Raw genomic sequence first — 27,828 nt, 5'->3', positions numbered from 1 at the left:
GCTAATCCATACATGTTTCTCTTTTATCTTTTGGTAAGCAGTAGCAGCACTCAATGATGCAAACAATACCCTCCTGGATTGAATGTGTTATAGTGCTGAGCTATCGGCATTGCAATGAAGTAATAGTTACCCAGTGAAGTACTCCCAAGTAATTTTAAATTGTCATCTAAATGCATCACTAACAATACAGAGATATTTTTTTACTCTGACCATTCAATTACACTTTCACTCCAGGACCTGTTTTTGTTTGTTTATTTGGATTTGCAAAGCATCTCTCCAGTGCTCTAGGTATTAACAAAATGTTGAGGCTAATAATAGAAATCAAGTATATCAAGCAAGGTTAGTAAACATGTGAACATAATATAATTTTATGGCAGGCAGCTTTATGTTAAACAGTACTTTCAATTAACATACTTTCTGTCAAAGCAATCCTGCAGTCAGTAAAATTACTTAGCTTACTTTTGCTTCAAGATTAACTGAAACCAAAAAAGAAAAAGTATTGAGTTCTTGTTAGAAATTAAGAAGAAAAAGTTATACATATTAATATTCCAGAATGTTGCCTGTTGCAAAAATTGTGGTTTTTATTATCTTTTATTATCTTTCTAGTTTTGGAAGTCATGGCAATGTTAAAATTATTACTCTTTTTTATTTTTCCATCTGGACTTCTAGAAAAACATCGGGTGAGCCAAACAAGTACTGAGTAACAAGTGCTTGTTTTCACGGGGCATTTAAAGATGTGGTGCCAGTCCCACTGCAAGATCATGAGGTAATGTATTTGCCAGTTACAAGTTTACCACAGACATATCCTAATGTATATTGTGTAAGGGATGAGAAATCTTGTACACAGATACATGCATTTCCTTATTCGTAGCAGTTGCTTTGTTTCATTACCATCCTGTAAAATACTATCATTTAATATTTTCCACCAGTTTCCATGGTTATGATGATCAAATGGATTCATCAGAAGACACAGTACGTTGGAGAAGGAGTTTATCACATTGGTATTTCTTTCCCTCTACTTCATGGCTTCAGAATTCATGGAGGGAGCACTCCTTTGAAAAGAAAGCTTCATTTGCCCTTCCTCTTGTATTCCAGAATTACTACTGTATCTCCTGTTCAGAGACAGAGGGGAACAAATGGCTAATCAGAGGCACAAACAGAAAAGTTAAAGTATATGTGAAGCATGTTAGCATAGTGATAGACCAGAATCAGTCCCTGGAGTCTCAGCACCCCTGAAGTTGAGTGGGGTTGGCACAGGGGTGAGGGCTGAATTGTGCAGTTTGGACCGATCTTTATTTTCAAGGTAGGAGGGAAGACAAACTGCCTGGCACAAGTTGGATTATTAGCCAGTGAAGAAGAATTTGAAATGCACCATGGGCCAAGTCCTGGTGCCACGGAAAATAATGAGTGTTATAAAATATAAAAGTTTAAAAAAAGGAAAATAATGGGTGTTCTACCATGGACTTCAGTGAGGAAAGGATCTGGCCCTGTATTAACTGGCTAAAATAATATTTTAAAATAAAGTTCCTGCAAGGATTTTGGAGACCAGACATTATCTTCTCTCCCCTCCATTTTCTATGTCCCAGCCTGACACTTGCTGTTAGCCAGTTGGCAAATCATTCTGTTGGCCTTCTAGTTGCACGGGATGTCCAGTACCTGGCAATGATTAATGTAGGTCTTGGCAAGCTTTTGCAGCCTACTTACAGTATGGCAAAAGGCTCTGCACCTTTACAGATGGAGATGAAGTGAATGCGTCACATTATAGTGAGAAAAGAGGAGAAAATGTATACATCTTCTCAGGGCTATTTCACCTGGCATGCCATTAAATCAAATCTGATGCCATGTGGAAGATTAATGACAGATTTATACTTACTGCCCCTGAAAGAATTAATTGTGATCCACTAAACATGTATTGCAAAATGGAGAGAAACAAAGACCAATAAAATATAACTCTCCTGGGAACGCCGAGAATGTGGCAAAGGGTTGTTGGTTTTTTCCCTTTAGTGAAATGAGAGACATTGGAATGATTGGTTAACCACAAAGGCATTTGACACTTAAGATGGTGGTCTGAACTGGCCAAACCTTTAGAAGCCTCTCCACTCATCTTCACATTCTTTCTGCCCCTTATCCTTTACTATTAACAACCGTCCTCCTGCTTACTGAGAACATTTTAGAGGATGCTTAGTGGCCCACTGCCCTAACCTTCAACAGCATCCTTTGCGGGGAGGCTCTGAAGCTCTTCCTCCAGCAACAGAACTGGGTTCCACTGCTGCCCCTTTTTCAGCTTCCCTGGTAGAATTACACCAGATTGCACAGCATGCAGGAAGCATCCTGACATACAGCAACATTCCTTGCACAATATCCTAGCAGAAGAACCATGTTAGACTGGCCAGTGCGAACGGGTATCTCATGGATAGGAAAAACAGGAGGTACTTATGCTACAGTGGTCATGTACACTTCTCATGGGTAGTCACCTATCAGGGATGGTATGGGTTTACTTGGCTCTGCCTCAGCGCAAGGTGCTGGAGTTGATGACTTCTTGAGGTATGTTCCACCTCTATGTTTCTATGATTCTACATGCTGGCTGGTGTTTGTATTTATATGGTTGGCCTCTCCTGATGGAATCATGCTTGCTTGCTCGCTCAAGTGTTTGCGATTATATCACCCTCTAGTGGATGGCAAATAAAGAGGTGATAAGCCCTCTTAACACTGACAGGTGATGAAAATCTTCTAGAGATACAGGTCTGTCTTTCAAGAATAGAAGATCCAGACTCTTGAACCCCAGTGGTCATTTGTGGTTTGACAAATATGAAGCATCTATAGAGAGAGAGCCACAGACTAGTTACACAACTATGGCTGACAGAGGAGACAAAGACGGACTAGGCGTTTGGCTCATGAGTGCTGAGACGTTAATAACACCCTTTTAATTCCTGAAACTTGAGTCCTTTCCCCTACTGCAGATGTATGGAGCTTGTGGAAATAAATAAAGTAATTATTTTACTAATGTAATGAGGATACCTTGCTCATTTACTCTTCAAATGTACAGGGAGCAGAAATGAAGGTATTTTCTAGAAAGAAGGGTCTTTTTTTTTTGTCTGAAAACTAAAAGCGAACTTATGTAGAAAATCTCAACTGTAATAAAGAAAAGTAGAACTTGGATCGAGCATGTTAGTTTCTCAGAGAACACAGCCATTTTATAGTTTATGTAAAATGTTACTTTCTGGTGAGGCTCACCCCTGTATAATGCTAAAATTTGCCACTTCCCTCCTTCCAGGGAGGTTCACATCCTTACAGCTTATCATTGTAGGTACTGCATTCTCAATTCAGCAGCAGTTCAAGGGAAAATGCAGCCACTAGAAAGCTTCAAGCTTGCACCCCTAGGTTAAAATACCACTTTTTAACTGCACTGAGGTATGCCTTGCCACAGTGGCTGTGCTTCCTAATAGCTCACCACATTGTACTAAGGAAGTCTGGCTTTACAAGCTGAAGAATGCAAACATAGCGCCCATAAAATGTGCAGTCCCTAAACTTTTTATACCTGTCTATGAAATAGCATGCATACCACACAAACACTACTATACCAAAAGACAGTTAAGATTACGATCATGTTCCATAAGCTCCGGCATCTTAAAATTTATTGAACTTTCTTTTTTCATGCACAAATCATATTTCAGTTAAAAATTCCACTCAGTTTCTACAGGCATAAATGTGCACTGCCAATGACATGCTGGAAGGCCTTCGATTCTGTAGCTTCACAGAAACTCCTGCATGTGCAGAAAGAAGGGATTTTTAAGCACTTATAATTTTCTCCAACTCAAATCTGATTTTCACTTGACCAATGGAAGGCACAGTTGCAAACAAGGGTCTATGACCCTGCTAAGTTTTAAGTTTCAAACACTAGTCACTGATGGTTCAGAGCTCTTTAAAACAAACAAACGTTGCAAAAATCTTTTTCTAGCAACATGAGGGCATTTTTATCTCCCACAAGTATTGCTCAAAAAACAAACAAACAAAAAAACCCCACACCACCTTTCTCTTTTTCTGTCCAACTGACAATAACCCTGCCACAGATCAGCCAAAATGATATTTGACAAAATTATAGGTATCTGAAAGTGATGGTTTAGAACAACAATTCATTAGCATGCTTAACTATAGGCATTACTGTGTGTTCTGCCTGTAATAAAGACTGCATGAAGGTTTGATGTAGTATAACTGGTTTATAGGAACCCAGGGGGGATCGCACAAATAATCTGTACATAGTAGCCCTGATCCTGCAAATTGTTCCGTGTGGGTAGATGCCTGCCCCTGTGCAGAGCCCCCATCAGTGGGGCGCTGTACAGTCCAGAGGCCCCCCCACATCCTACAGCTTGCAGGACTGGGAGCAGTATATTCTCTGTCAGACTGGGCTGTTGGTCCTTTAAGTCAAGATTCTGCCTTTGGCACTGAATAATACCAGCTACTGCAGAGGAAAATTTTAAAAATTGCTAAATGTACCTGAGCCAATTATTCTGTTATACACTGTGGGGAAGGGATATCCTTCCTGAGATTTGGTGACTGGCCTACATCTCAAAGTTTGACATCTGACTACTGGAGACATGCAAAAACTCCTGAATCTGATTCACAATGATCAATGCTTGATGGACTTTCTCGGGAGTTCCAGAGCTTTCACAATCACAGGCCACATGTTGTTTGTGTTTCATTGTGAAATGGAGAGGGCATTTCCTCTGACCGTGTGAGAACTTGCTCAAACCATAAGTAGGTGTTACAAGAGTGTTCTTTGTCGGTACATCTGTCAATAGTCAGTTAATACAGAAGATGCCAGTAGATGACATGCAAGTTTATGTGGCCTACTTCTCAGGTTTTGATGGACCAATAAAATTACTTGTTGGTCTGCGTCGCAAATGGCTTCCCTGATGCAAAGCACTTCACAAGTTCTTAACTTGGTCTGAGAGTGGAATCTGAACCCACACGTCCATACAAAGGCCAGAAAATGTCTGTCTTTGTGCACCTCTTTACATCAGTTCTTACCCGTGGTGAAATCTTGTGAGGGGAGCAGCCAAGTTGTTAGGAGAGACAGGCTGGAGTTTGACATAAAACAATACATTTATACTGTGACACGCTTTATTGTGAGGAGGTGGTCCTCTGAGTAGCTTTGTGCAGTATAATTACTTATAGGGTGGATCACCTGTATGTTTTACTATGGTATTGCTGTACTATACTATAGTCCAGTAGTTCTCAACCAAGGGTATGCATACGTCTGGGGGTACGCAGAGGTCTTCAAGGGGGGATATTAACTCATCTAGATATTTACCTAGTTTTACAACAAGCTACATAAAAAGCAGTAGCCAAATCAGTACAAACTCAAATTTCATACAGCCCATGATTTGTTTATACTGCTCTATATACTATACACTGAAAGGTAAGTACAATGCATATATTCCAATTGATTTATTTTATAATTATATGGTAAAAAGGAGAAAGTCAGCAATTTTTCAGTCATAGTGTGCTGTGACCCTTTTGTATTTTTATGTCTGATTTTGTAAGCAAGTCGTTATTTAAGTGAGGTGAAACTTGGGGGTACGCAAGACAAACCAGTCTCCTGAAAGGGGTACAGTCATCTGGAAAGGTTGAGAGCCACTGCTCTAGTTTGGAAGTGATGGAGGTGGCAGAGAAGGGAAACTGAAGGCTGAGGGGCAGAGGGTGCACTAAACCAAGGAGAGGAGAGCAGTGGGTCAGGAGGAGAAGGAAGAATGGGACAGCAGTGCCATCAAAAAGACCCTGTCTGCCAACTCTAGGGCCATCTCAGAGTACGAGCTTGTTTGCCAGCTGCCTGTGCACCTTGCTCCAGAGGTGCAAGCCGTGGTGGAGGTGAGAATCAAATGGGGACCACAATCTGTGAAGACAACTTAATTCCCACTACAAGAGGAGTCTGAAGAGACTAGTGGGTAGCAGGAACTCACATAGCACTGAACACACCCTCTAAATAAACATACATTGACAACTAACAAGCAAATATATATCCCATGTATGTTAGAAAAACAGTTGTTTTGCCCAATCCATGCCCAAGGTACTTTATTCCAAGTCTTCAACCCTCATGTAGTTAGCAGTTTAGTCCCTTGCCCCAGAATACACCACACCCGTGTGCTTGCAGGCTAACTCTCTTAGTCCTTGTCTATATGGGGAGGTTGCACCAGTATAACTTTCCTTTTTCTAGAGACAAGGTGGGTGAGGGAATATCTTTTACTGGATCCACTTCTGTTGGTGAGAGAGACAAGCTCTCAAGCTATGCAGAGCTCTTCTTCCAGGTCTGGAAAGCTACTCAGAGTGTCACAGCGAAATACAAAGGTGGAACAGATTGTTAAACATAAGAAGTTGACAAATGTTACTTTTTCTATCAGAAATTGCCCTGTGTTCACATACAAATTATTTTATATCATTTAGTCTCATGCCCTAAGCCAGGATAATTAAACCATTTTGGAAGCAACTTTAGTTCTAACTTCACACCTTTCGTTGTATGCCTCTTTTCTGAGCAAGTTCCCCATCTAGCATCTGGGCCTTTACATTTTAGAGACGCAGTTAGCTGCAGGCCTATGGAGGCCATTTTACAAGCAACTACTGCTGACTACCAGAGGCTGCAGCTTCTTCTCCTGCAACCAATGAGTGTTTGATCTTTTTTCCTTAGTGTTTGTTTTCTAGGTTAAGTTTTGCTCATTTCTTTCAGGGTAGATATAAGCCACTTGTCTGTTTTGTATGAACTTACCAGACACTTTGCAGATTTAAAGCCCCCAACTGTCTTGCATGACTTCTCCCTAATATATGCATTTAAATCTCTTGCAAAGTAGCTATCTGGTGATAGCCAGTAAGGCAACAGGCATCCCAGATAGATCCTACTCACATCCAGCTCAAAGTAGAGAAGTAAAGAAGCTAAAAAAGGATTTGCAGGTCTGCTGAAGGAAAAAGAAAAGAATCAACTGTTTCTCCAAATGTTCAGATTGACACTAAAGCGGGGCCTACACCAGAACCTCAAATCATAACCCCCCTCCTCACTATTTTTTGGGGAGGTTTGGATTGAAGGACTTTGATCTGAACCGCTCCGTGTGGTTTTGTGTTCTGTTGGGAACAAAACCCTGGAGAGGACCATTTTGTCCTATTTTGGGGTTCCCTTTTCAGTTTGATGGTGGAAATATTGTAAAACCTGTTGTTCTTTTGATATTTTTTACCTATCAGAAATGGCTCGAGCTTCACTTTTGGATGCACAAATGGATCAAGTTCTCAGGTGGTGTGAATGGTTACCCAATTTGGGATGTCCAATTACCCAACAATATTAGAAACTTTTAGCATTTAAAAAAAAATTATTAGTACTATTTTTTTGTATCTCTCTGCCTGTACATTTGGATTGCAGTGGCTACCCTGAGTCCAAGCCAAAGCAAAACAGAAAATAACATATTTTTGAGACCTCAAATGCTACATAAAAGAGTTTGTCTGGAAAAAATAAAACAAATTTAAGGTCTGCTAACACTTGGCTGTCCAGATGTAGAAAAGCATATTATATTATCAGAAAGAACTCAGAATGCAGGCTCAAAAATGGTACAGAGCCCGTTTCTCTGCTGTGGTGCACAAAATATTGAACCTTAAAAATATCATGTGTTCAGGACTGAACATTGTCAGTCCTGGACTTTGGAATAATTTTGGGGGAAACATGCATGTTGTGTGAGGAAAGAGAAAATTTTTTTGTGGCCAATGCTTTTAATTTTAAGAAAAGTTGTGGTTGCTTAAAGCTGCTCACCGATTAGAACTGTAGGTAGTTCGGGGATAGATGGATAAGTGGGCAGAGTACAGGTGAGACTATTAAAGGTCTGTAATAGATGCAGTTCATCACATGCTGTGGGCATCAGGACTAGGAATCATCAAAATGTTACATTGCAGTGTTTTTGGACAGAAAACTAGGTTTTTCACAAAATGAAAATTCTCATGTAAGGCGGTGGTGTTTTTTTTTTAAACTGAATCCATCATAGAATGAAATGTTTTTGGTTAATCAACAAAAAATCAAAAATGTCCACAAAGAAAATGTCATTTTCTAACCAGGTGTAATAATGCCCACAGATGTGGAACATGTGTGTACATAATTTCAATGGATTAGATAAGTATCCAAGATAAACTCTATTTGATTGAGAAATTATAAGCAATTTTAAGTAGTCTTATAAGTAACATTTTATATTTATGTTGGCTAGGTGAACAGCTGAGCTCAGTCTCTGCACAGATGAGTTATTACTGACATACTGAGCTACTGATAGGAACAAAAGATGAGCCCAGTGGAACTGGTAGTTGTTAAGATAATGGCTGAGAAAGTCTGTTTCAAAGAAGAGAGATAAAACAAAGAGATGAGGTTTAATGGCCAATAATGGAGGGGGATAGTAAGGAGAAAGCAAACCAAGGGGGAGAAGGGTAACCTGATTGGGAAGGGACAGAAACCCATAGTCATTGGCACCAAGGCTGGATATGGTTGTTAAAGAAGGAGAGGGAAAGAGAGACTGGACTCTGGGTGTCGACATGCTAACTGAGAAACCCTGGCAGCCTGCAGGACAGACACAAATCTCTAAGGACATAAGCATATATAGTATTCTGTTTTCACTCAGTAGTACCTACAAGGCTTAAAGGGTGGGTATAGTCTTTGACCTAATGTATTTTATTCTGCTTATCTTTGAATTACTTTGGTTTTCTTGATCTTCTAATCAGCTTTGCCTTATTTCATTTACCATGGTGCCAAGGAAACAAATTTCTCATTGCTGGCGAGAAGCAAGAGGGAGGAAAAAGTACCTGCCCTGGAGCCCTCAGTCCAAGGCACTGGGCAAAAGACTTCCCAGTCCTACAGAGTGCCCTGCAGATGCTAACTACAGTCAGTAAGGAGCTTGGGAGAAGCATGGGGAATTTCAGTAGTGACAGGCATAAGTGACTGAAGGGCACAATAATTATAATGAAAAGCTATTTCTATATTTGCCAATAGGATTCTAGGCATACCGTTATATTTTTCCATAACAGTAAAGCTTAAATGGTGGCATAAAGTCACTGTCCTGCCGAGGGAGCAGAACAAAACAGCACCCTCCTGGGAGTTCAGAGAGGCATGGCACCTCAGACTGACCTGCCACTTCACCCTTAAGTTCTGTGCAGCATTCACTCTTCCTTGCGGCACACCGTTTCTGTTGGCCAGCCCAGAGAAGGGTGGCACCATGGCTTTGCATGCTCTCCACCCTTCCCAGTCCCCTTTGCAGTCTGACCCTCGTCTCTGGAACGGGGGGGCAACTTGCACCTGAGAAGGAGCCAGAATTTACCTATGTATATTGCCAAAGAGCCACAGTAATACCTCAGCAGCCCCCCCATTAGCTCCCCACCACCTGCCAGCAGCCCTACTGATCAGCGCCTCCCACTCCTTCCCCATGCCTCCTGTGGCATGCGGGAGGCTCTGGGGAGAGGGGGAGGAGCGAGGGCATGGCAGGCTCAGGGAAGGGGGCAGGAAGGAGCAGGGGCCTTGGGAGAAGGGGTGAAGTAGGGGCAGGGCCTGTGGCAGAGTCCGGGGTTGAGCAGTGAGCATACCACTCCCCCTTCTCCCCCCCCCCCGGCACATTGGAAAGTTGGTGCCTGGTAACTCCAGCCCCAGAGTTGGTGCCTACACAAGGAGCCACATATTAACTTCTGAAGAGCCGCATGCGGCTCTGGAGCCACAGGTTGGCCACCCCTGCTCTAGAAGTATGCAATCACCACAACGTTAGTCCACAGACATTGAGAACTTCATTTAAAACCATTAGGTTTGCTCTGCCATGAGAATGAGTTGGGCATTTTTTCTAGGAGGATCCTAAAACACTGTGAAAGCTCAGTAAACTAGTCTGGGGGCAAATCCAGCAGTCTTTTCACATGGGAAAAATTCCCTCAGACTTTAGTGGGATTTTTGTCCCAGACCAAAATGAGCAAGGATGGAGGAAGGTTTCGCTCTTGCATATTCTATTCCACTACAGGAATAGCTTCCCTCAGCCACTATCATGTAGCCACCTATAGGGTGGAACCAACAATCATTTAACAGTTCATGGCAAGGCTAGACAATATTGTAGGCTTTGGATGTGAAGAACTGAACATGCATTTAAAATTACAAGAGCTGGGAAGAATGTAATTTAACAAACAGTAGGAATATTAACCCAGGACTAACGCCCTGTACTTGTGTGAAAAATGCCATAGGCTCATTAATTATCACAAGAGGTCATGATTTTATGTCTGCTTTGAGTAATATAAACTATACAGTGTGGGTCAGGTCCTCAGCTGGTGTAATTCAGTGGAGTTCTGGTCACTTTAATAGTTCTTCATTAGTTTACATCAGCTGAGGATCATGCTGTGTGTGTAAAGTACATGCTCTCTGAAACACCCACCAGCACCTTCAAAATATGCATAGACTGAACTTGTCTGAAGTTCAAGGTATAGTGAGGGGTTGGACCTGGTGTTCTGGACTGAGTTTATCTCCGCTCAACAGAACTTAGTGAAATTGATTTCTCCTTTTTAGCTGATTATATTTAGTCATCAGTTCCAAACACACTTATTTGAATTTAATTTGATGACTGGTATGTTCCTTTTTCTTCAGTCAGTTATCTTGGGCATCAAATCTTTTGTATTCCACTTGTGCTGCTTATATTCATAATCTCCAGTTGTTGTAACTGACTGTTTGGGTTAGGAAATAATGGAGAAACATCCATGAAGTAGTGAAACTTATTCATATGACATGAAAAATAAACCTGTCTTGCACCTGTTTCTCTGAACAGCAAACAATCACAATAGATAAATGAAGCAAAAGGCTGTCTTTGAGAGAGAGCGAGAGCAGGAGCAACTGTTCTGCATGCTACTCCAGAAGAGAATCCCTGGGGAGACCTGGTAATCTGTAGTACAGGGTGGCACAGTTCACTGTTTGTATGTCTTTCCGAGGAACAGAGGCGTGCTTGTTTACAAACAAATCTCTAGCTACTGTACCTTGCAGTGTTTGCCATGCAATTCAGAACAATTTTTATTCCTTGTAGCAGAGATACTCTGGCCTTTGATCACAGATTTGGATCCAAGTTCCTTGCTCAGTTACAATGCTGCAGTCCCTCTTAAATCAATGGAAATCCACAATTGTGTTTGAATGCAGGATCTGGCCCTTCATCTTTTTTGTCTCTAGGCCTCTCTATGGCTACCTGCACCAGTCCTCACCTGGGGAGACTTTAAGCAAGAAAAGGCTATAGCCAAGTTTTCAAACCTGGTTGCCTATAGCAGTCATCCTATTTGCAAAGGTTTGGAGCACCTGCAGTTCCTCAGTGGGATCCTGAGTTACTCATCACCTGTCAAATTCAGTCCATTTCTATTTAGGTGGATGTTGAGAGCCTAATTTTAGGCATTCTGGTTTAAAACTTTTGGCCTGAGATTTTAATGAGTCTTCACAAATTTGGTCAAGGATAAAATATTTCCAGTTAAAAGATCCCCCCTCCCTCTCAAAGCTTGCAAAATTCCACCCTGGAAGAAATCACAAGTTTTCACACATTTGTCCTGAGTAAAATGTATGTTTCCCCCCCAACAGAAACCTTTTCACCTCAGAAACTATTTTTGGAGAGTGGGGAAAGAGATGCAAAACCAGAGGGGAAAAAACCCAGCTTTTTTTTTTTTCACTGTATAACATAACTACCTAAAATAATATTTTTTTCTGTTAGGTGGGTTTCTAAATGGGGTGTTATTTTTTTAAATAAATATCTTGGCTCATGCCACCAACTCGTCGCTGCAGAAGCAGAAAGGAGACATTGAATGGTTGGTTAAAGAACACAAACATGCCATTTATCATGTTCCCTTGACAGAAGCTCTGATACCTGCACTCAGGTCCATCAATGTCAGTTTTCTTTCATCTGTAAACCCTTCCTAAAGAGCAGCAGTCCATAGTTCAATAAATTCTACATGTGGGTACAAAAAGTTTAGGCCAGGGGAATTTTGATTCTGTGCATCATGGTGTGAGAAGGAATCAGATTCCAATTACTGTGCTGGCAAAAGGCCCTTCTCAAGTTACATTAGGGAAAACTGATGTATCACCCATTGGGGGGGGGCGAGGTTATTACCTAAAACACTTGGAAGCTTTATTGGAGACCCAGCACTTGCTTTGTGCCTCACTCCCCTTTAGACAGGCACACAAAGCACCGCTCCATTATTTGCTCAGCTGCCACTCTCAAAGCACATTTCAATTTTTCATTTGACTACAGGTGAAAAACAAAAAGTGAACTGACCCCAAATCATACGGTTGAGAAACTCTCCAATGTTGTAGATCCAGACAATGAGGACAATGCTACTGCAGAAAAAGGCTGCTAGACCCACTGGGCTGAAAAAGGTGAAGAGAGGATATACCCACTCTCCGGTTACAGAGTAAATCCACAGGACCCTAGACAAGGAGAGAAATGATTTTTGGTTAGGACCATTCAGTTAGAAGAAGAATTTAAAGATTTCCCATCCAGGAAGGAATATGTTATCACAACTATCATGGTAAAGAATAAATAGATCAACTTACATTAAACTACTGATATGCAACATCTCCACTGGGCAGCTGGACTCTTTTCTGTGAAGCACACGTCATTCAACACGGATTAGAACACATACAGTGTTCTACCATGACCAGCTTGGTTCTATCGTGACCCAACTTCAGTGAGTATAATGGTATTTAAGTAACTGAAGTAAGTCTCCTCAGTTGAGAAATATGGCTATTTAACTATGATGTGCTTAACTATATTGTATAACAGCAAATGAACTTTTAGACACATCTTTGTCCAACTGGTTGCCCTGGCTTTTCAGCACCCACCTAGATCAGAGACACCTGGGGAGAGGAAAATGCTATTGCTCATCTTTCTATCCCTTCAGCAGTGACCAGTCCATCAGGGAGCGGCTGGAGGAGGCGAAGATTCCCTTTGTCCCACAGAGAAGGGGAAGGAAGAGCAACTGTAGGTAGGTAGCAGAGAATGTGGTGGCATTGTCCACCCCTTCCCCTTCCTGGGCTGTTTGTAGGGCTTCATTCCCTTCATTCTGTCCTGCCTCCTCTCCCCTCAAACCCAATCTACAGCTTGCTGTGGCTACCAGTTAACTTGAGTTATTTGCATACTGTGACTCTTATTGGTCAAAAGAGCCTTAAAAGTTAATTTCTTGATTGATAAACTTTTGAACTTTTTTTTATAATACGACACATCTGTGGATAAGTGTAATTCAAATGGCACCTCATTCATCCGAATTGGATTACAATCTCAAAGGTAGTTCACTGAAAAGACAGATAACATAAAATTAGGAGATTTGCATTATATAAGGCCAGAAGGATGGGCTGAGGCTACATTTAGCTCCTTTGCGGTAGTGGGGACACTCACCCTTGTAATATATTCTGACAATGGAAGAAACCCATGCATTTGGATCACAAAGTCCTGAGTTCTATCCCCAAGGGCTTGTCTATGTGATAGGGTAACATGCCCCATGGGGACGTGGTTTCTAAAGCAGATTACTGTGTAGCATGTGAATTGGTCCATGTAAACCCTGCTGGTGTGTATAAAAGGTTCTATAGTGCGCCTTAATTTAGTGCTGTTTCAAACAGTTGAACAAGCCCCAGGTCCAGTAGGATTTAACTGGCAATCATGGTATTCATTTTTGTGGCCATGGATCTGTTATAATTCTACTGGGAAGCTGAGGCATCTCTGTTGTCTCTGTAAAACTGCCCCTTAGACTTTTCCCAGCACTGCCAGTAGGGAGATATTCTGGTGATTCCCCCCTACCCCTCACCCACAGTGTTTTCATGGGAGAGTGTGCTACTCTGTGAGAAAACACTAGCCTGCCACTTGGCTGTGTGAGTCATGTCTCAGGATATGTGTGTCACATAGACACCCCACCAGAATTAAGATATGTCGCAAATCTGAGAAACAGGTAAATGCTAGAGAAAACAGCAGAAGTGTCCTTAAAGCAGGAAAACAGATCAACAGTAATTAGAGAAGGCACTGGTAGGACATAAAAGAAGAGGTGTGTGAAGAAAGATTGTTAGCCCTCAGTAAGAAAGTTGGTGGGAGAAACTGGTGTTGCTGGTAATAGAGTTTTATTGGGCTTGGAAACATTAAGAGTAGAAACTAGTTTTATAGATCCATCATAGGTCCTCTGATCAGAGGAAACAACTGTGGTGTGAAATGATTGAGGAAATAAAAAAGCCTATAAAAAGGCCTCAATAATGATAACAGGAAATATTAGCTACAAGACACTAATTGGAGTCTCAGTGGGGAAAATGATGGCGTTGACTTTTTTATTATTATGTGGAGCCTATATGTATTTTTTTCAATATGATGCATGTCTCAGCCAATTACAAAGGCAGCGATCCTAGTCTTGGGTAGTAGGAGATTAGATTGTGCGGATCAAATTTTTCAAACTTGGGTGCCTTAGCACAGGCACCTAAATCGATTTTTTAATGAACTTAAATAAGTAGCCTGATTTTCAGAGACACCAAGCACCGTCATCTCTCACTTGAGTTGATGGAAGTTGTGAGTAATCTGGCAGGCTGTTCTGGTGCATAAATACGTATTTGGTTGCCTGTCTTTAGGTACCTAAGTTTGAAAATTTGGGCTACAGTGAGCAGAAACAATGGATGGAGAGAACCAAATTTTTAGCAGACATCTAAAAATGCACTATCAAACTTTGCACCCATTGTACAATTGCACATTTTGCATGTGTGATTATCGGTTCAACTCCCATACAACAGTCAGATGCCTATTTTTTTCGAAAATGTAGGTATCAATTTAGAAATGGAATAAAAAGTAGTTTTGTGATAAGAAATAGAATAGAGTAGCAAGTGACAACAAAGAGTTCAGAGTAATCTTGAAGTAATGTTTGCATTTCTGAGGAATTATAGGAAGGGTACAACTTAGATGATGGCACAGGGGTAGCAAGTGTATCAAAACACTATAGAGTTTGGGGGCAGCATGTATAAATCAGTAAGACTTGATGTACCATAATAACCTAGAAGGAAGAAGATCTAGAGTTTCTCTTGTCCTTTTATTATGTGTGCCTCATTTCCACTAATCTTAATGGGTCCTATACTCTCACTGAAGGAAGAAAACTAGTCCCTGTGGTGATATTCAAAGAGATATGTAAGATCAGGAAAGGCAAAGAATGTATTGGTGCAAATTAGGTATTTGAGATAGTGTTATTTCAAAATGAAAAGGTCACGAACTGAAGCTGAGCACAGGTATCTAGCACATAATATAATTGAAATGTTTTAATTCATCATCAAGATGGAGTGGACACATTACTGGAAAGTGATGGAGTAGAGTCCCTCCATTTATTTACTTATTTTATTTAGTTATGGCTTAAGATGCAGTGTGCACTATATAATTATTTATATTTCCTGAGCTTAGAAAAAGTGGTATGATCTCCTCCGCTTTATGGCCCAAGGTACATTTCTGATGATTGGCGCCTATATTACTGTCCTCTTTGCTGTTACATTGATTTTACAATTGAAATGGAAAAGGGCAGGCTGTTTTTAAGGTCTAAAATTGGATAACGTAAGAGTTCAGAGATACAAGCTTTGGCATTCCAAGACAGGGAAGAAGATTAAAGGCCAGGTTTTTGAGACTTTTAATTGATTTCAGGAGGACTACTTGTAGAGTAACATCTTACTCAGCATGAGAAGGAGTATCAAAATCTGTCACTAAAGGAATTCACTAACATGTCTGCCAGGTTTCTCACCAGACCTGGCAGCTTCCCCTGGTTGGAAACCACCCCCACCTTTGAGTACAGCAAAAATAAATTTCTGTAATAAAACCCCATGTGGAAGCAGGACCTTGAAGAAAGGCACATGCAGTGGTAAGCCATTCTGGCTGCCCTGCTTGACTCTTCCCTTGCTTTCCTGGCTAATCCAGCACCTCATATGGCAAATGGACCACCTGAATCCATAGATATGGAGGAAAGGGGAGTCGTAAAGATGCTGCTTATGGAGCATAAGGCCACATGATTGGACTATTGATGGTTCTGCCACATCAGTGAAGGCAGCAACAGCGAAGTGTTGGCACCTATAGGCTGGATGCAGAGATTTAAAATGTAAAGCGATGTTTTAGTATAAAGACTTTGGGGCTGAATGCTCAAAAGGAATTAGGCTCCTAACTTCTGTTTAGACCCCTAATTTCCATTGAAATAAATGGAAATTAGGAACCTAACTCCAGCTGATCATTAAGCTCATTTTTTGCTGGGAACCAAGGTGAGGAGAGTTAAATGAAAGGGTCTGTGCTATCTCTAGGAGACAGAAAGCACCAGTATGGAGATTGGCATGAATGTGCATGCAACAGCAGGAAACTGGAACACAACGGGCAGGACCCTACAGAAGATGACACAAGGGACAAGTAACAGATAGCCATCTGCTTGGGAGCCCAATAGCCAGGATACCGAGTACTGTGATCTGTGCTTAATTTGTGCCAAGGCTTGCCAGGGCTGAACCCCGGCACCTCTAGGCTTGGCAGTTCATAGCCCCAGCACCTCTGGGCTTGTTGCATCAGTTATGAAAGTAAAAAAAAAAAATTGCTTGAGCCCTGGCACCTCTTTCATTACAAATGAAGTGCTGACTGTGATGTACTAGAAGCTGAAGACAACATCAGCTCAAAGGAGACTTTGGGAGAAACTGCTAGTGCAGGATGTGACTAGAACTCGGTTTGGCCGTGCTTGGCCTGGTTGTGATTGCTGATTATCTAGGATACTTAGTCTTCCTCCAGTGGGCACTCCCTGAATGGAAAAACACTCTCCTTCTTTTCAGTGTGCAACATCTGAGACTGTGACCTCCATTCACTGGAGCATACATGGGTTTAGGGCCATGTTCTCACATCAGACGATACTTGCTGTGGGGTTTGGCAAGTTGAAGTTGTTGTGATCAAAGCATACCCCCACCAAGAAGTCTGGATAGTATTGGCTTAAAACAATTGGGTTTGGGACAGGATGATAAATCTCTGTCCTGCCTCTAGCTGAAACCTGGAGACAGGCCCGGCTCCAAGCTTTTTGCCGCTCCAAGCGGCAGAGGAGGAAAAAAAAAAAGTCGCGATCGGCGGTACTTTGGAGGCAGCTCCGAGAGGGACTGAAGGACCCGCCACTGAATTGCCGCCAAAGAGCCCGATGTGCTGCCCCTTTTCCTTGGCTGCCCCAAGCACCTGCTTGCTGAGCTGGTGCCTGGAGCCGGCCCTGCCTGGAGGCTCCATGTCAGATTCTTGTGTTGTTACAAAACAAAAAAGCGATTTCTTCTCTGGTTTACTTAGGTCATTGTGGTAAAGGTGGCTGCTGTTGAGGTGAAGTTGTGTGGGCTAGAGGGCTCTGCAGGAAATGAAAATGTGAAAAGCATGCATCTCATGGCGTTATTCCTGTCCCAGAAGCACAGTTCGATCATGAAGACAGTAAAAGTCACAGTGCCTCAGAAGAGAACAAAATGTGGCTCAACACTAAGTAATGCAGCAAAATGGTACATAGGAAAGGACTTTGGGATGCAATTATCTTAATCCCATTAAGGTTAAGATTAGATTAGGATAAACCATTCCTAACACATGGTCAAATAATGTAGTAGCAAAATCCAAGCATTATAGAGGGATCTCAAATCATAAGTGCATTTTGTCTGTACACTTTACGTTATATTCTGGGTTTTATTTTAGTGGGATTGAGGCAAATAATTTAATGGCAAAAGCAAGTTCATTCAAACTAATGTGTTCACTGCCATAGGTAAGAACTAGTAGAAACAAAGAATTCCCCCAGTGCTTCTTCCTTTTCCAAAAGATGCCTCACCTGCACGAGAACCAAGCTTATTCTCCACTTTGTCCTCATCACTCTCTTCTAGGGTGACCAGATGTCCCAATTTTATAGGGACAGTCCTGATTTGGGGGCCTTTTTTGTATATAGGCTCTATTGCCCCCCACCCCCTCTCCCGATTTTTTACACTTGCTGTCTGGTCACCCTGCCCTCTTCTGAATCGTCCACTCCAGAGGCCAGATGCTTGGGTCCGGCTCTTCTGCATCCAGAATATCTCAAGAAGTTATTTTTATCACCCCACCAGCAGTAAACCCTGAAGCCACCAGATGCCAGTCCGAGACTGAGGTTCAAGTTAGAGCAGCTTCAAAGCTGTTCTAAATTTTGGCAGCTGCCCATAGTCCCAAGGAGCTGTTTCAGCAGCCAGAGTTCTCTCTGGCCATGCCCCCTTTTCCCTGGGCATTCCCCTATGCTGGGGGGGAGGGGTGGGGGAGCCATGGAGAGGGTGCTATAATGCTGGTTCTAACTCACCGGAGTTTTCCCAATTTGGCACCAAACACCCCCGCGCACACACACACACACAACCACACATACCACACTCCTTTGGGATTTAGTGGGTTGCAACAGGGAAGCATGGGTGGAAACAAACTGAGAAGACTGCTGTAGTGGAGACATCCCAAGCCGCCTCATGGTTTGTTACAATTCAACACAACTTGTCTTTCAAGAGAGGCTCTGGAGTAGCAGGTCATGTTCTGAATGGCTTCAGGTGCATTGTTGTTTTTGAAGAGGCATGCTGAACACGTGGCTGGAAACAGTCCTCTTGGCCTCTTGTTTTCAAGGAATATTATTTAATTCTTAAAACAAAAAAATAGGTCCCCCCAATGGCTTTTCCATAAAACCAACCATAATGTGATTATTCCCATTTAAACATTTTCTTCATAGGGGAAAAGAATCCTCTAAACTCTTTTTCCAGAGTAGGCCAATTTGAGAAAATCCAAGGGGGTTATAATACATAATTCTTACCAGCTGAGATAGGCAATAGAAACAAATCCTAATAGGATCAGTCCTTTCTTCTTTGGTGGATAACGGTGAGGGGTAGCGAAGACCTCTAGCAGAGCAAGTGGCAATACAATAGTGTGCTGGGAAGAAAAGGGGATATGTCAGAGAGTGGCAATAGTTTGTTGTGGTAACCGAATTAACCAAAATGCTTGTGGCAATGTGTACATATGTGCAAACCAATTATTGGTTAACAGTATAGAATGCCACAGAAAAGCATGCCACTTTACCAGTGAGTAAATTCCCATGATACAGCAAGCACTGAAATTTTCTTGTTACACAGTAAAAAGTATGATAATTAGGTGCTACTATAGAAAGCTGTACTGCTGTGCATTGTAATCTCTAATGGATAGTGCAGGGATTTACTGCATTATCAGATGTGCAAGGACAGTTGGAGTGAACCCTGTGTATACAGTTTTACAAAGATTTTGAAATCTATCGTTGTTTACTTTGAGATGGAAAGGAAAAACCCCTTGGCATTTTCTGAAAGACATTCCATGCTTAATTTAAGCCCAGGGGTGATTTTTTTTTCTTTTAGGTAAATTTGGTGAAAATCTCTCTAGCCATTTCTGAGTCATTGGAGAGTGGGAACAAATACCTTAAACTCATCTTTAAATAAAAACCAATTTGGAGGAAATGTTATGAGATGAAAGGTGAAGTATTGTTATGATTAGAAAGCTACAAAGAGGAAAAAAATGTGAAGAATAGAAGTAAAGAATCAATTTCCAGTACTGCAAACAGTGTCCCAGAGTTCCATTCCCAGACTGGTGATGGTTAAATATATTTATCATTGATCTGGAAAGTGGTGTGGATGTTGAGGTGACAACATTTGCAGAGTACACAAAATGTAGTTAGGTTAATAATTATTAGAAAAGACTGAGGATTTTCAAAGAGACCTAACAAAGCTCGGTGAATGGGCAGCATGAGGGCAGGTGAAATTCAGCGTTGACAAATGCAAATTCATGAAAATTGGAAGGGATCTTTGAACTACTTGTGCACCTTTCTGTGTTTGCTCTAAGGCCCTTTCAGATCATAAATACCCCCTCAGATCTACCTGTGGGTCTCCATTTGTCTGTACAGAAAGGGAGTTTGTGCACCTGAGTGGCACTGTCTCCACAACCAGGCCCTGTGTATAGGATGGAGTTGGGGCAGACCGGGGAAGGAGTGGTAGGGCTGAGGGCAGAGTTTTGGAGGAGACATATCTTAGTCCATCCTACCCCTCAGAAATTAACCAGAGAAGCTGATACAACCCCAGATTGTATTAACTGTTTTGTGAATTACCATGGGGAGCCGCTGGAAGCAGATTGCAAATCCTTCGGAGCATGCTCAAGGGAGTTGGGGAGTGCAGTGGGCTAGAATTGCTGCTGGGGTACAGGGTCTCCACTTGGATGTCACTGGCCTCTCACAAAGGGTCTTGAGGTCCTCCAAGTTTCAAAGCATTTTTTTCCCCTTCCCTCATTCAGGGTCAACTTGGGTCAGTCTCAGGGAGGAATTTCTTGTGGGGATTTTCACATAGAAAGTCTGCTTCTCTGGTTTTCAACATGAAAGGAGATGCTCCGGCTCTAAATTAACTGTAACTACTCAGGAAAAAGCCCTGAGTGTTACTGTCAACAGCTCAGTGAAAACTGTTGTTCAATGCACAACAGCAGGCAACCACAGCAAGACCTGCTCAATTGGGCTCCTAGTAACTAAGGTTTTACGGATAGATTGTGTGAAAAACTGCAGCAGCAAACACAATACATGAATTTTTCTGTCATATAGTATGTTGCATTTAAGGCCTGACCAAAGTCAATTGAAGTCAATCTTTACATTCACATCAGTGGATTTTGGATCAGGCCCGTACAGAGGACATGATGGCATGGTATGAAATGTACGTTTTATTCGCAGATGTTTTGGAGAGAGAGATACGTTCTGCCTCTAAAAGAGTGTGACACATTATGGTTGATGCTGCAAGAGAGCACTTAGTAGAAAAGTGGTTCTTGGCATCCCTCTCACACACCCCTGGCACACGAGGCCTCAGAAGCCATTATTCAGCCCCATGTGTCTTGTTGCCAAATATCCTTCAGTTTCAGTTATTGTATTCTACAAGCTAGAGATAACAAAGGTTTATTTGATTGTTCTAGTTCATCTCCCTGACAGTGCTGCTGAGACTTCTCTGTTTTGTCTCACACTCTAGAGTCCTACGACCCCCTCAGTCAATAGCAGAGGTCCAGCTGTATAAGTTCAAGTGATTTTTGGATACATTTAAGTAGAAAAAGGTCTTCAGTTTGTACAAATTTATTTCCTCACAGTCCCTATAATTATGTCTTTTACTCAGAAATGTGCTAGGTATGTTAGGGTGCTCCTAAGTGTTTATTATATATTTGATTTTGATGTCATTGTCTGCTTTATTTCCCCACTATTGTATTCCCTGATGTCGCTAATTAGCCTAGAAAGCAGCAGACTGTCACCCAAATGCTGCATTAAGTATGGAATAAGTTCACATGTCTCAGTTACCTGGTACTAGGGTGACCAGACAGCAAGTGTGAAAAATCAGGACAGGGGGTGGGGGGTAATAGGAGCCTATATAAGAAAAAGACCCCAAAATCAGGACTGTCCCTATAAAATCGGGACATCTGGTCACCCTACCTGGTACAGGGACTCTTAGGGTATGTCTTCACTACCCGCCATATTGGTGGGTAGCAATTGATTTCTCGGATATATCATCTAGACGCGATATATCGAACTCCGAACGCGCTCCCGTCGACTCCGGAATTCCACCACCGCGGACGGCGGTGGCGGAGTCGACGGGGGAGCCGCGGACGTCGATCCCGCGCCATGAGGACGGGTAAGTAATTCGAACTAAGGTACTTTGACTTCAGCTACGCTATTCGCGTAGCTGAAGTTGCGTACCTTAGATCGAACCCCGCCCCAGTGTAGACCAGGCCTTAGCTGTGCTACAGAATTAGAGTTACAGCTCCTATTTGAATTTGTCACTGTCATGTAACCCTGTGTTAGCCAATGGATAGGTACCAGGTCAATAGTTTGTCTCAAAACAAAATATTGCCCAGAGAGTAAGGCAATGATGGTAAACTATTATTTATTCTTTATTACTCTTACTTGTTTCAGGTCTTCACTTCATGCTTGCCCTTTGCAGGCAAAATGGCCATATGTCCCAATTTTTCACATAACACCCAGTGTCCCAGGACATTCCTTTGGGGCCACGCAATGTCCTAGCTTTCATTTCATCAGTGGAAATATTTATTTTTTTCAATAACAACAAATTATTTGTTCAAGCCATATTGCTGCACTGAGGAAAATGTATTCTGTGTTTATTAGGCCTAGCCGTTCAGTGGGAAGAGCAGTGTTTGAAGTCAAGAGAAAATCAGATGAATTTACAGCAGATACTTATCAAAGCTGATTTTGTTTGTTTGGTGTTATTTTGCTCAGAATGAAAGTTAATGGTTGTTGAGCGGCTCATGATAAACTCATGCAGAGTCCCAAGTTATGGAGAGGGAAAAAATCCTTCACTCTGAAAAACATGTTGAGTCAGAAGCTGGCAGCAGTGACACCAACACATGTTTTATTAAAAAGTCTACTCTGTGTTCTGTGTGAATAATTCATGACCCTAAAAACACTTTGCCACAAAAGACTTCCACTTTTTTTTAATTTTGAAAACAGGATCACCTTAATCATAGGCAGATAAAGAGAGATCCTTGTGTTTGTTATAGGAATGTTCTCTAGTGAAACTTATTAGTGTACAAATGGCTTCTTTTATATTGGCTTCTCACTCTGGGTGAGTGGATGGGTGTCTGTACATTTTCATTTTCTAGTCTTTCTCATTCCCGAACTTGAATGCACACTGCACATGTCCTTGCCATAGTGAACATATGTGCACATCCCTATGATACACATTAAATGCAACAAAATAATTCTAAATGAAAAAAAACACACAGAGAGAGAAACAGAGCCTTTCATCACCATACTGGTATCATAAAGCATGCTGGTGTTTTCACACATTTTATGAACCCTACCTACAGTTTGTTTTCTCCTTTAGTAGTAATTTACAATGGAATTCATATGGAATAATGGAGTACATTCACAAGAGTAAATGGGTTCACTGTGATTCACGTTTATACAGCAAATACCAAAGGAATGCATGATTGGCCACCTATTGCAAAGTGTGCCCTTGCCAATGACATTCAATTAGCTTTCCAAATGAATTCCCTTGGATGGTTGATAAAAAGCTGACTTTAGTGATGAACATTAGTGATGGCCCATATACCATGGTTGCTAATACTAATTGTAAGGTCTTTAAAGGCTTTTCATTTTCATGGGGGAAAAGTATGCTCTCATTCTAGCTATTTTTAATATTAGTCTTAGTCACCAAACACCACGATTCATTAAAAACAATTATAAACCAAATTTTAACCAAACTGTGTTGTTAATCTGACGTTTATTTAAATCAGTGCAATCTTTGTTTGGAAGCAAACTTAAAAATATATACTGTTATGCTTCTTGATTTAAAAGGAAATGTAATAATTAGGCTTGGATTGGCACAAATCAGGATGTTGGCAAAAATGGGTTGAAGCAATGACTCATTCTGTGTTTCAATTAACAGTTTCTCAGTTTTACTTGCAAACAGGGAAACTGACAAAAATAATTATCACAGAGGGAGAGAAAATTTCATTCTGAGGTTAAAAAAGCCAAAATCACAGTCTGAAACAATAGTGGTATGTTCTAATCTCTCTGTCAATGAACTGAATGAATGAATGAGCTTATTCATCCCTTTTCAGGAAACTTTTTTTGTTTTGTTTTGTTTTGTTTTGTTTTGTTTTAATTTAATGTATATTTTATTTAATACATCTGTGTGTTGAGAAAAGTTTGTTTACCTCTTCAGCTAGGATGGCAAAATTTTAAGTGGGAAAACTAACGCTTTTGCATTTTTTGCAGAATGGCAAATGGAAAAATGAAAGCTCTAGCATTCATGAAGCTCTTGCAGCTGTTTTATCAGATGGTCAGGTGTTTGGAAATACAGCTCAGGTTATAAAGATGATAAAAGATTTTGGAGAACATAATATTTTATCAGTTATTTATTATTATTAATTATTATTATTATTATTAATTCAATTATTAATGCCAGGAAATTTTCTCTTCAGTATGACTCAAACTTCATCTGAAATATTGGCATACTGACTGGTCTCCAGAATGTAATGTGACGTTTTCACATTCTGTTAAAACAAGAAATGATGATTTTATCTTTTCCTCTCTGTATTCTTTGTCACTCCATGGGGTGCATTTACTATGCATGAACTGAACAAGGGCAAATCATCTCTTTTGCACAAAGAATTAAGAACTTGCAGTACATCTACTTTCTAAATATATTATGTAATTTCAAATATTTTTATCGGATATTTCCTTCTTCTTTTATTATTATTAGTTAGTTTAGCTAGTTAGTTTTTTGTTTTTGAAAATACAGGTTTATAGAGCAAACTGAATAGTGGTGGATGGGAACTCAGGCCTCAGTCCAACAAACTACTTAAGCATGTGCTCAAGCACATGAGCAGCCCAATTGAAATCACTGGGATTTCACATATGTTCAACGTTAAGCATGTGTTTTGTTATCCTGCTTGATCAGTACCCCAGATTAGAGCAAAGAGCGGAATAGCTGTCTATGGATATTTGTTTTCCAAAGTGAATTTCCATTTAATCATATTTACTCATTCTGTATGTTTGTTTTCCATGAATATTGGAGAACTGAGTGTGGCTGCACTATGGAGACTATATCAGCATAGCTAGGTTGCTATAGATATGCCAGCTTACCCCTCAAAGTGGGAAGACAGTTTCTGCAGACAGAAGGGGTTTTTCCATCAGTGTAGGAACCAGACATGCCAAACCCACAAAAACAAACAAACAGAAATTCAGCTAGTTTTTGGCTTAATTGGCTTGTGAGTTGCTTGTTGGCTAGTTTTTGGCTTGTAGCTTGTTGCTTGTTGTAGCTTGTTGCCTCTGGTTTTTTTGTTTTTTTTTTGATTGGCTCCCGGCAAGCAGGAGTGGGAGGCAAGCAAGGGTAATGGGGGGGAGAGAGTCAGGGGTGCACAGCAAGCCCACCACAGTCCCAGACTGCATGCTGGGGGGATCTAGTCACATGGTGTGTTGGGGTTCTTAGGGATGGGCTTGTTTTGGCCTTGTTTTGAAATGGGATTAGTTTGATTTTTGGCTTATTGTGAAAGTCAAGGAGCTTATTTACCGCATGAAAGTTGGCAACTGTGGTAGGAACACCACCTCACCTAGCAACAGTAGAAATGTTGACAAAAGCATTCTTCCATTCATATAGCTGTGTCTACACTGGGGGTTATGTCAGCATAGCTATGTCAATTAGGGGTGTGGTTTTTCATACACCTGACCAGTGTATCTATGGCAACCTAACTTTTAAGTGTAGACCAAGCCTTAGGGTGGGATTTTCATAAGCACTTAGCATTGGCCTAACTTGACTTCAATGGGAGTAGAATTAGGCCAATGGTAAGTGTTTTTTGAAAATCCCTCCCTGATTTCTCTTCTTTCCAATAAAATCCTAAGAACAGATTGTCTGCTTAACAACTCTGTATCACTTGTAGATACTTACATTTGTGTCTTCTTCGTCAGTAATGTTACTGAAAACAAAGGGTGAACCTCAATTTCAATGTTGGATTGGGGGACACAAGATAGTTGCCCAAAGGCTAATATTCATAGGCCAAATTATGAGGTCTTTACCTAGTTTTTACTCAATCCATACTCAGGCAAAGTGCCCAGGTCTGAAGGATTTTTACCAATGTATGTGTGGCTTTCAGAAAGAGGTTTACCTCTTAATATCCTTGTGTGATGGTACCAAACAGTCCCCCAGCCACCACCATTGTTGTGTAGTTTTACTATTCCCAGTGCTTTTCCCCATCACTGCTCTCTTTCTCTCTTCTTGGCCCCTTGGTGGCACAAGCTTCCTCATTTGATTTACTCTGCTATGGTTTTGTCTTCCCTCAAATTTCACTCTTGCTGTTCTGCTCTGTAATCTGTCCTTACTTTCCATTCTCTTCTTTTATTAGTATGAAACTGCATAGTTCATTTTATTGTTTTCTATTTTTTAAATAGTAAAATGCCTTGGTTAAAAGGTTTTGTTAAACAGATTTTCTCTCAGAATTATTAATATTAATATTAATAATAATATTAGGGCTGTCGATTAATCACAGTTAACTCATGCGATTAACTCAAAAAAAAAGAATCATGATTAATCGCACTGTTAAACAATAGAATACCAATTGAAATGTACTAAATATTTTGGATGTTTTTCTACATTTTCATATGTATTGTATTCTGTGAGATACAAAAAGTTCCGCTATCTTAGCCAGGCATATATACAATTGGGGAGCTATTGCTCAAGTTTACTCTTGTCAGCTGTCAAATTTAATCAAACCTTTAATATGTCAGAAAACAAACTTATTTCTTCCCTTTCCAGGTCAAATGGTGCTCACCATGAAAAAGTGGAGGGGGCTATGTGAGTCCCACATTGTCAGAAAAGCATACGTGTAATTTGCTTGCACATGAAAGCATGCATCTTCACAGTTGTGCATGCAAATGTCAGGTTAGATGTTTGAGTGAATTTGTAGCAATAGTGCACACATGTGCCTTTCTTTGAAAATGTGGACCTTATTGAGTATTTGAATGCTTATTGTGATACAGTGTGAGTGAGTTCTGGTGCCAAAAATGTAATAATATTTTGCTCTGAAGCTAAATACACAAGTAAGTGGGTAAAGTTCATATTGCAGTTTGAAGCTGACATGAGACTGAAATGATACAATCTTCCAACGTGGAATTTTGTCTCCAGCTGTCCAGCCAGGGGGATGGGTTAGGAAGCTAGCACTTGTGCATTCTCGAATAACAGAAGTCAAGGAGGATTCAATGCCTTAACATTCATCAATGAAATAAATACTTTCTCTCTGAGTAAATGGGGTTATGTCAACAAAACTGGAAACATCTGAAAACTACATACAGCACTGGGGAAAACCAAGCATCTTAGCATCCAAGGGTGTGTGGCAGTTAGTTTAATGCACCATAACCCTCACACTGATATTCTTCTTTTCTGCTAACAAATGAATATAAGGGGGAGCCTATAAACGTCCATAGCTGCCGGAGGGTTTAAAGCCAGGATAGCTGGAAATTCAAGTACATCAAAATGTTTCTCTCTTTGCCTATTTAAAAGAGCTATTAAATGTTTAATACAAGTGCAGGAGAAATCATATGAGATGGTCAGAGATGTGGCTGAAAATGCCAAGGTGTATATCCTACGAGTAAATATATTCTTTTGAAAAATAGCAGTCCTGGATGGAGTGTACTGAACTAAGATCCTGACTACACACAGACTTTGTACCAGTTTTATAACTGTTGGATAGGGGTGTGATATTTTACTTTTAAAGTTATACCAGTACAACACCCAGATATCATCTGTATAAAGGTGCCTTATACCAGAATTGCAGAGTTCTTCTTTCCATATAGGCATAAGCTATACCAGTATAAATCACCCTTATGCTAGAATAACTGCATCCACACTAGGATGGGGTTGTACTGCTTTCACTATACCAATATAGTTAAAGCAAGAGGTATAACTTTTGTCTGAAAACAAGCCCTTAGATGAGGAGAAACATGGGAAGCCTCACGGGTATTATGAATCCTTCTTGCTATCTATGTTTGTAATGCTGTCAAAGCAATAATGGCTCACTTAAGTGCGGAATCTTGTGCGCCCGTGTTCTCCTCCCTTGCTTTCTGCATTACCCTCAGTATGCCCAAATACTCCTCAGCTGTCAGGCATTGAGGCAGTTTGATCTGATGGACACTCAGGGTATGGCTACACTTGAGAGTTGCAGCACTGGTGGAGGCTTTCCAGCGCTGCAATTAGTAACTGTCCACACCTGCAGGGCACATCCAGCGCTGCAACTCCCTGGCTGCAGCGCTGGCTGTACACCTGGGTCTGCTTGGGGTATA

At 41.0% G+C, this 27,828-nt stretch overlaps 1 protein-coding gene across 1 annotated transcript in view; it reads right to left on the bottom strand.

Moving 5' to 3' along the window:
* Positions 1 to 236: 236 nt before the first annotated feature.
* Positions 237 to 27,828, bottom strand: part of LOC123362673 (androgen dependent TFPI regulating protein) — a 45,361-nt gene continuing 17,769 nt past the window's right edge. Inside the window, exons 4-6 of the mRNA XM_045003091.1 lie at positions 18,805 to 18,920; positions 12,282 to 12,433; positions 237 to 1,112 (exon numbers count right to left, since the gene is read on the bottom strand). Of these exons, the coding sequence (XP_044859026.1) occupies positions 1,069 to 1,112; positions 12,282 to 12,433; positions 18,805 to 18,920 (312 nt within the window). The 3' untranslated portion in view covers positions 237 to 1,068. The remainder of the gene's footprint in view (positions 1,113 to 12,281; positions 12,434 to 18,804; positions 18,921 to 27,828) is intronic.

Source organism: Mauremys mutica, chromosome 2 (genome assembly GCF_020497125.1).
Source record: "Mauremys mutica isolate MM-2020 ecotype Southern chromosome 2, ASM2049712v1, whole genome shotgun sequence".
In the NCBI taxonomy this organism is placed as follows: domain Eukaryota; kingdom Metazoa; phylum Chordata; order Testudines; family Geoemydidae; genus Mauremys; species Mauremys mutica.
The sequence above is the reverse complement of the archived record's forward strand: the minus strand, read 5'-3'. Positions and strand labels throughout refer to the sequence as shown.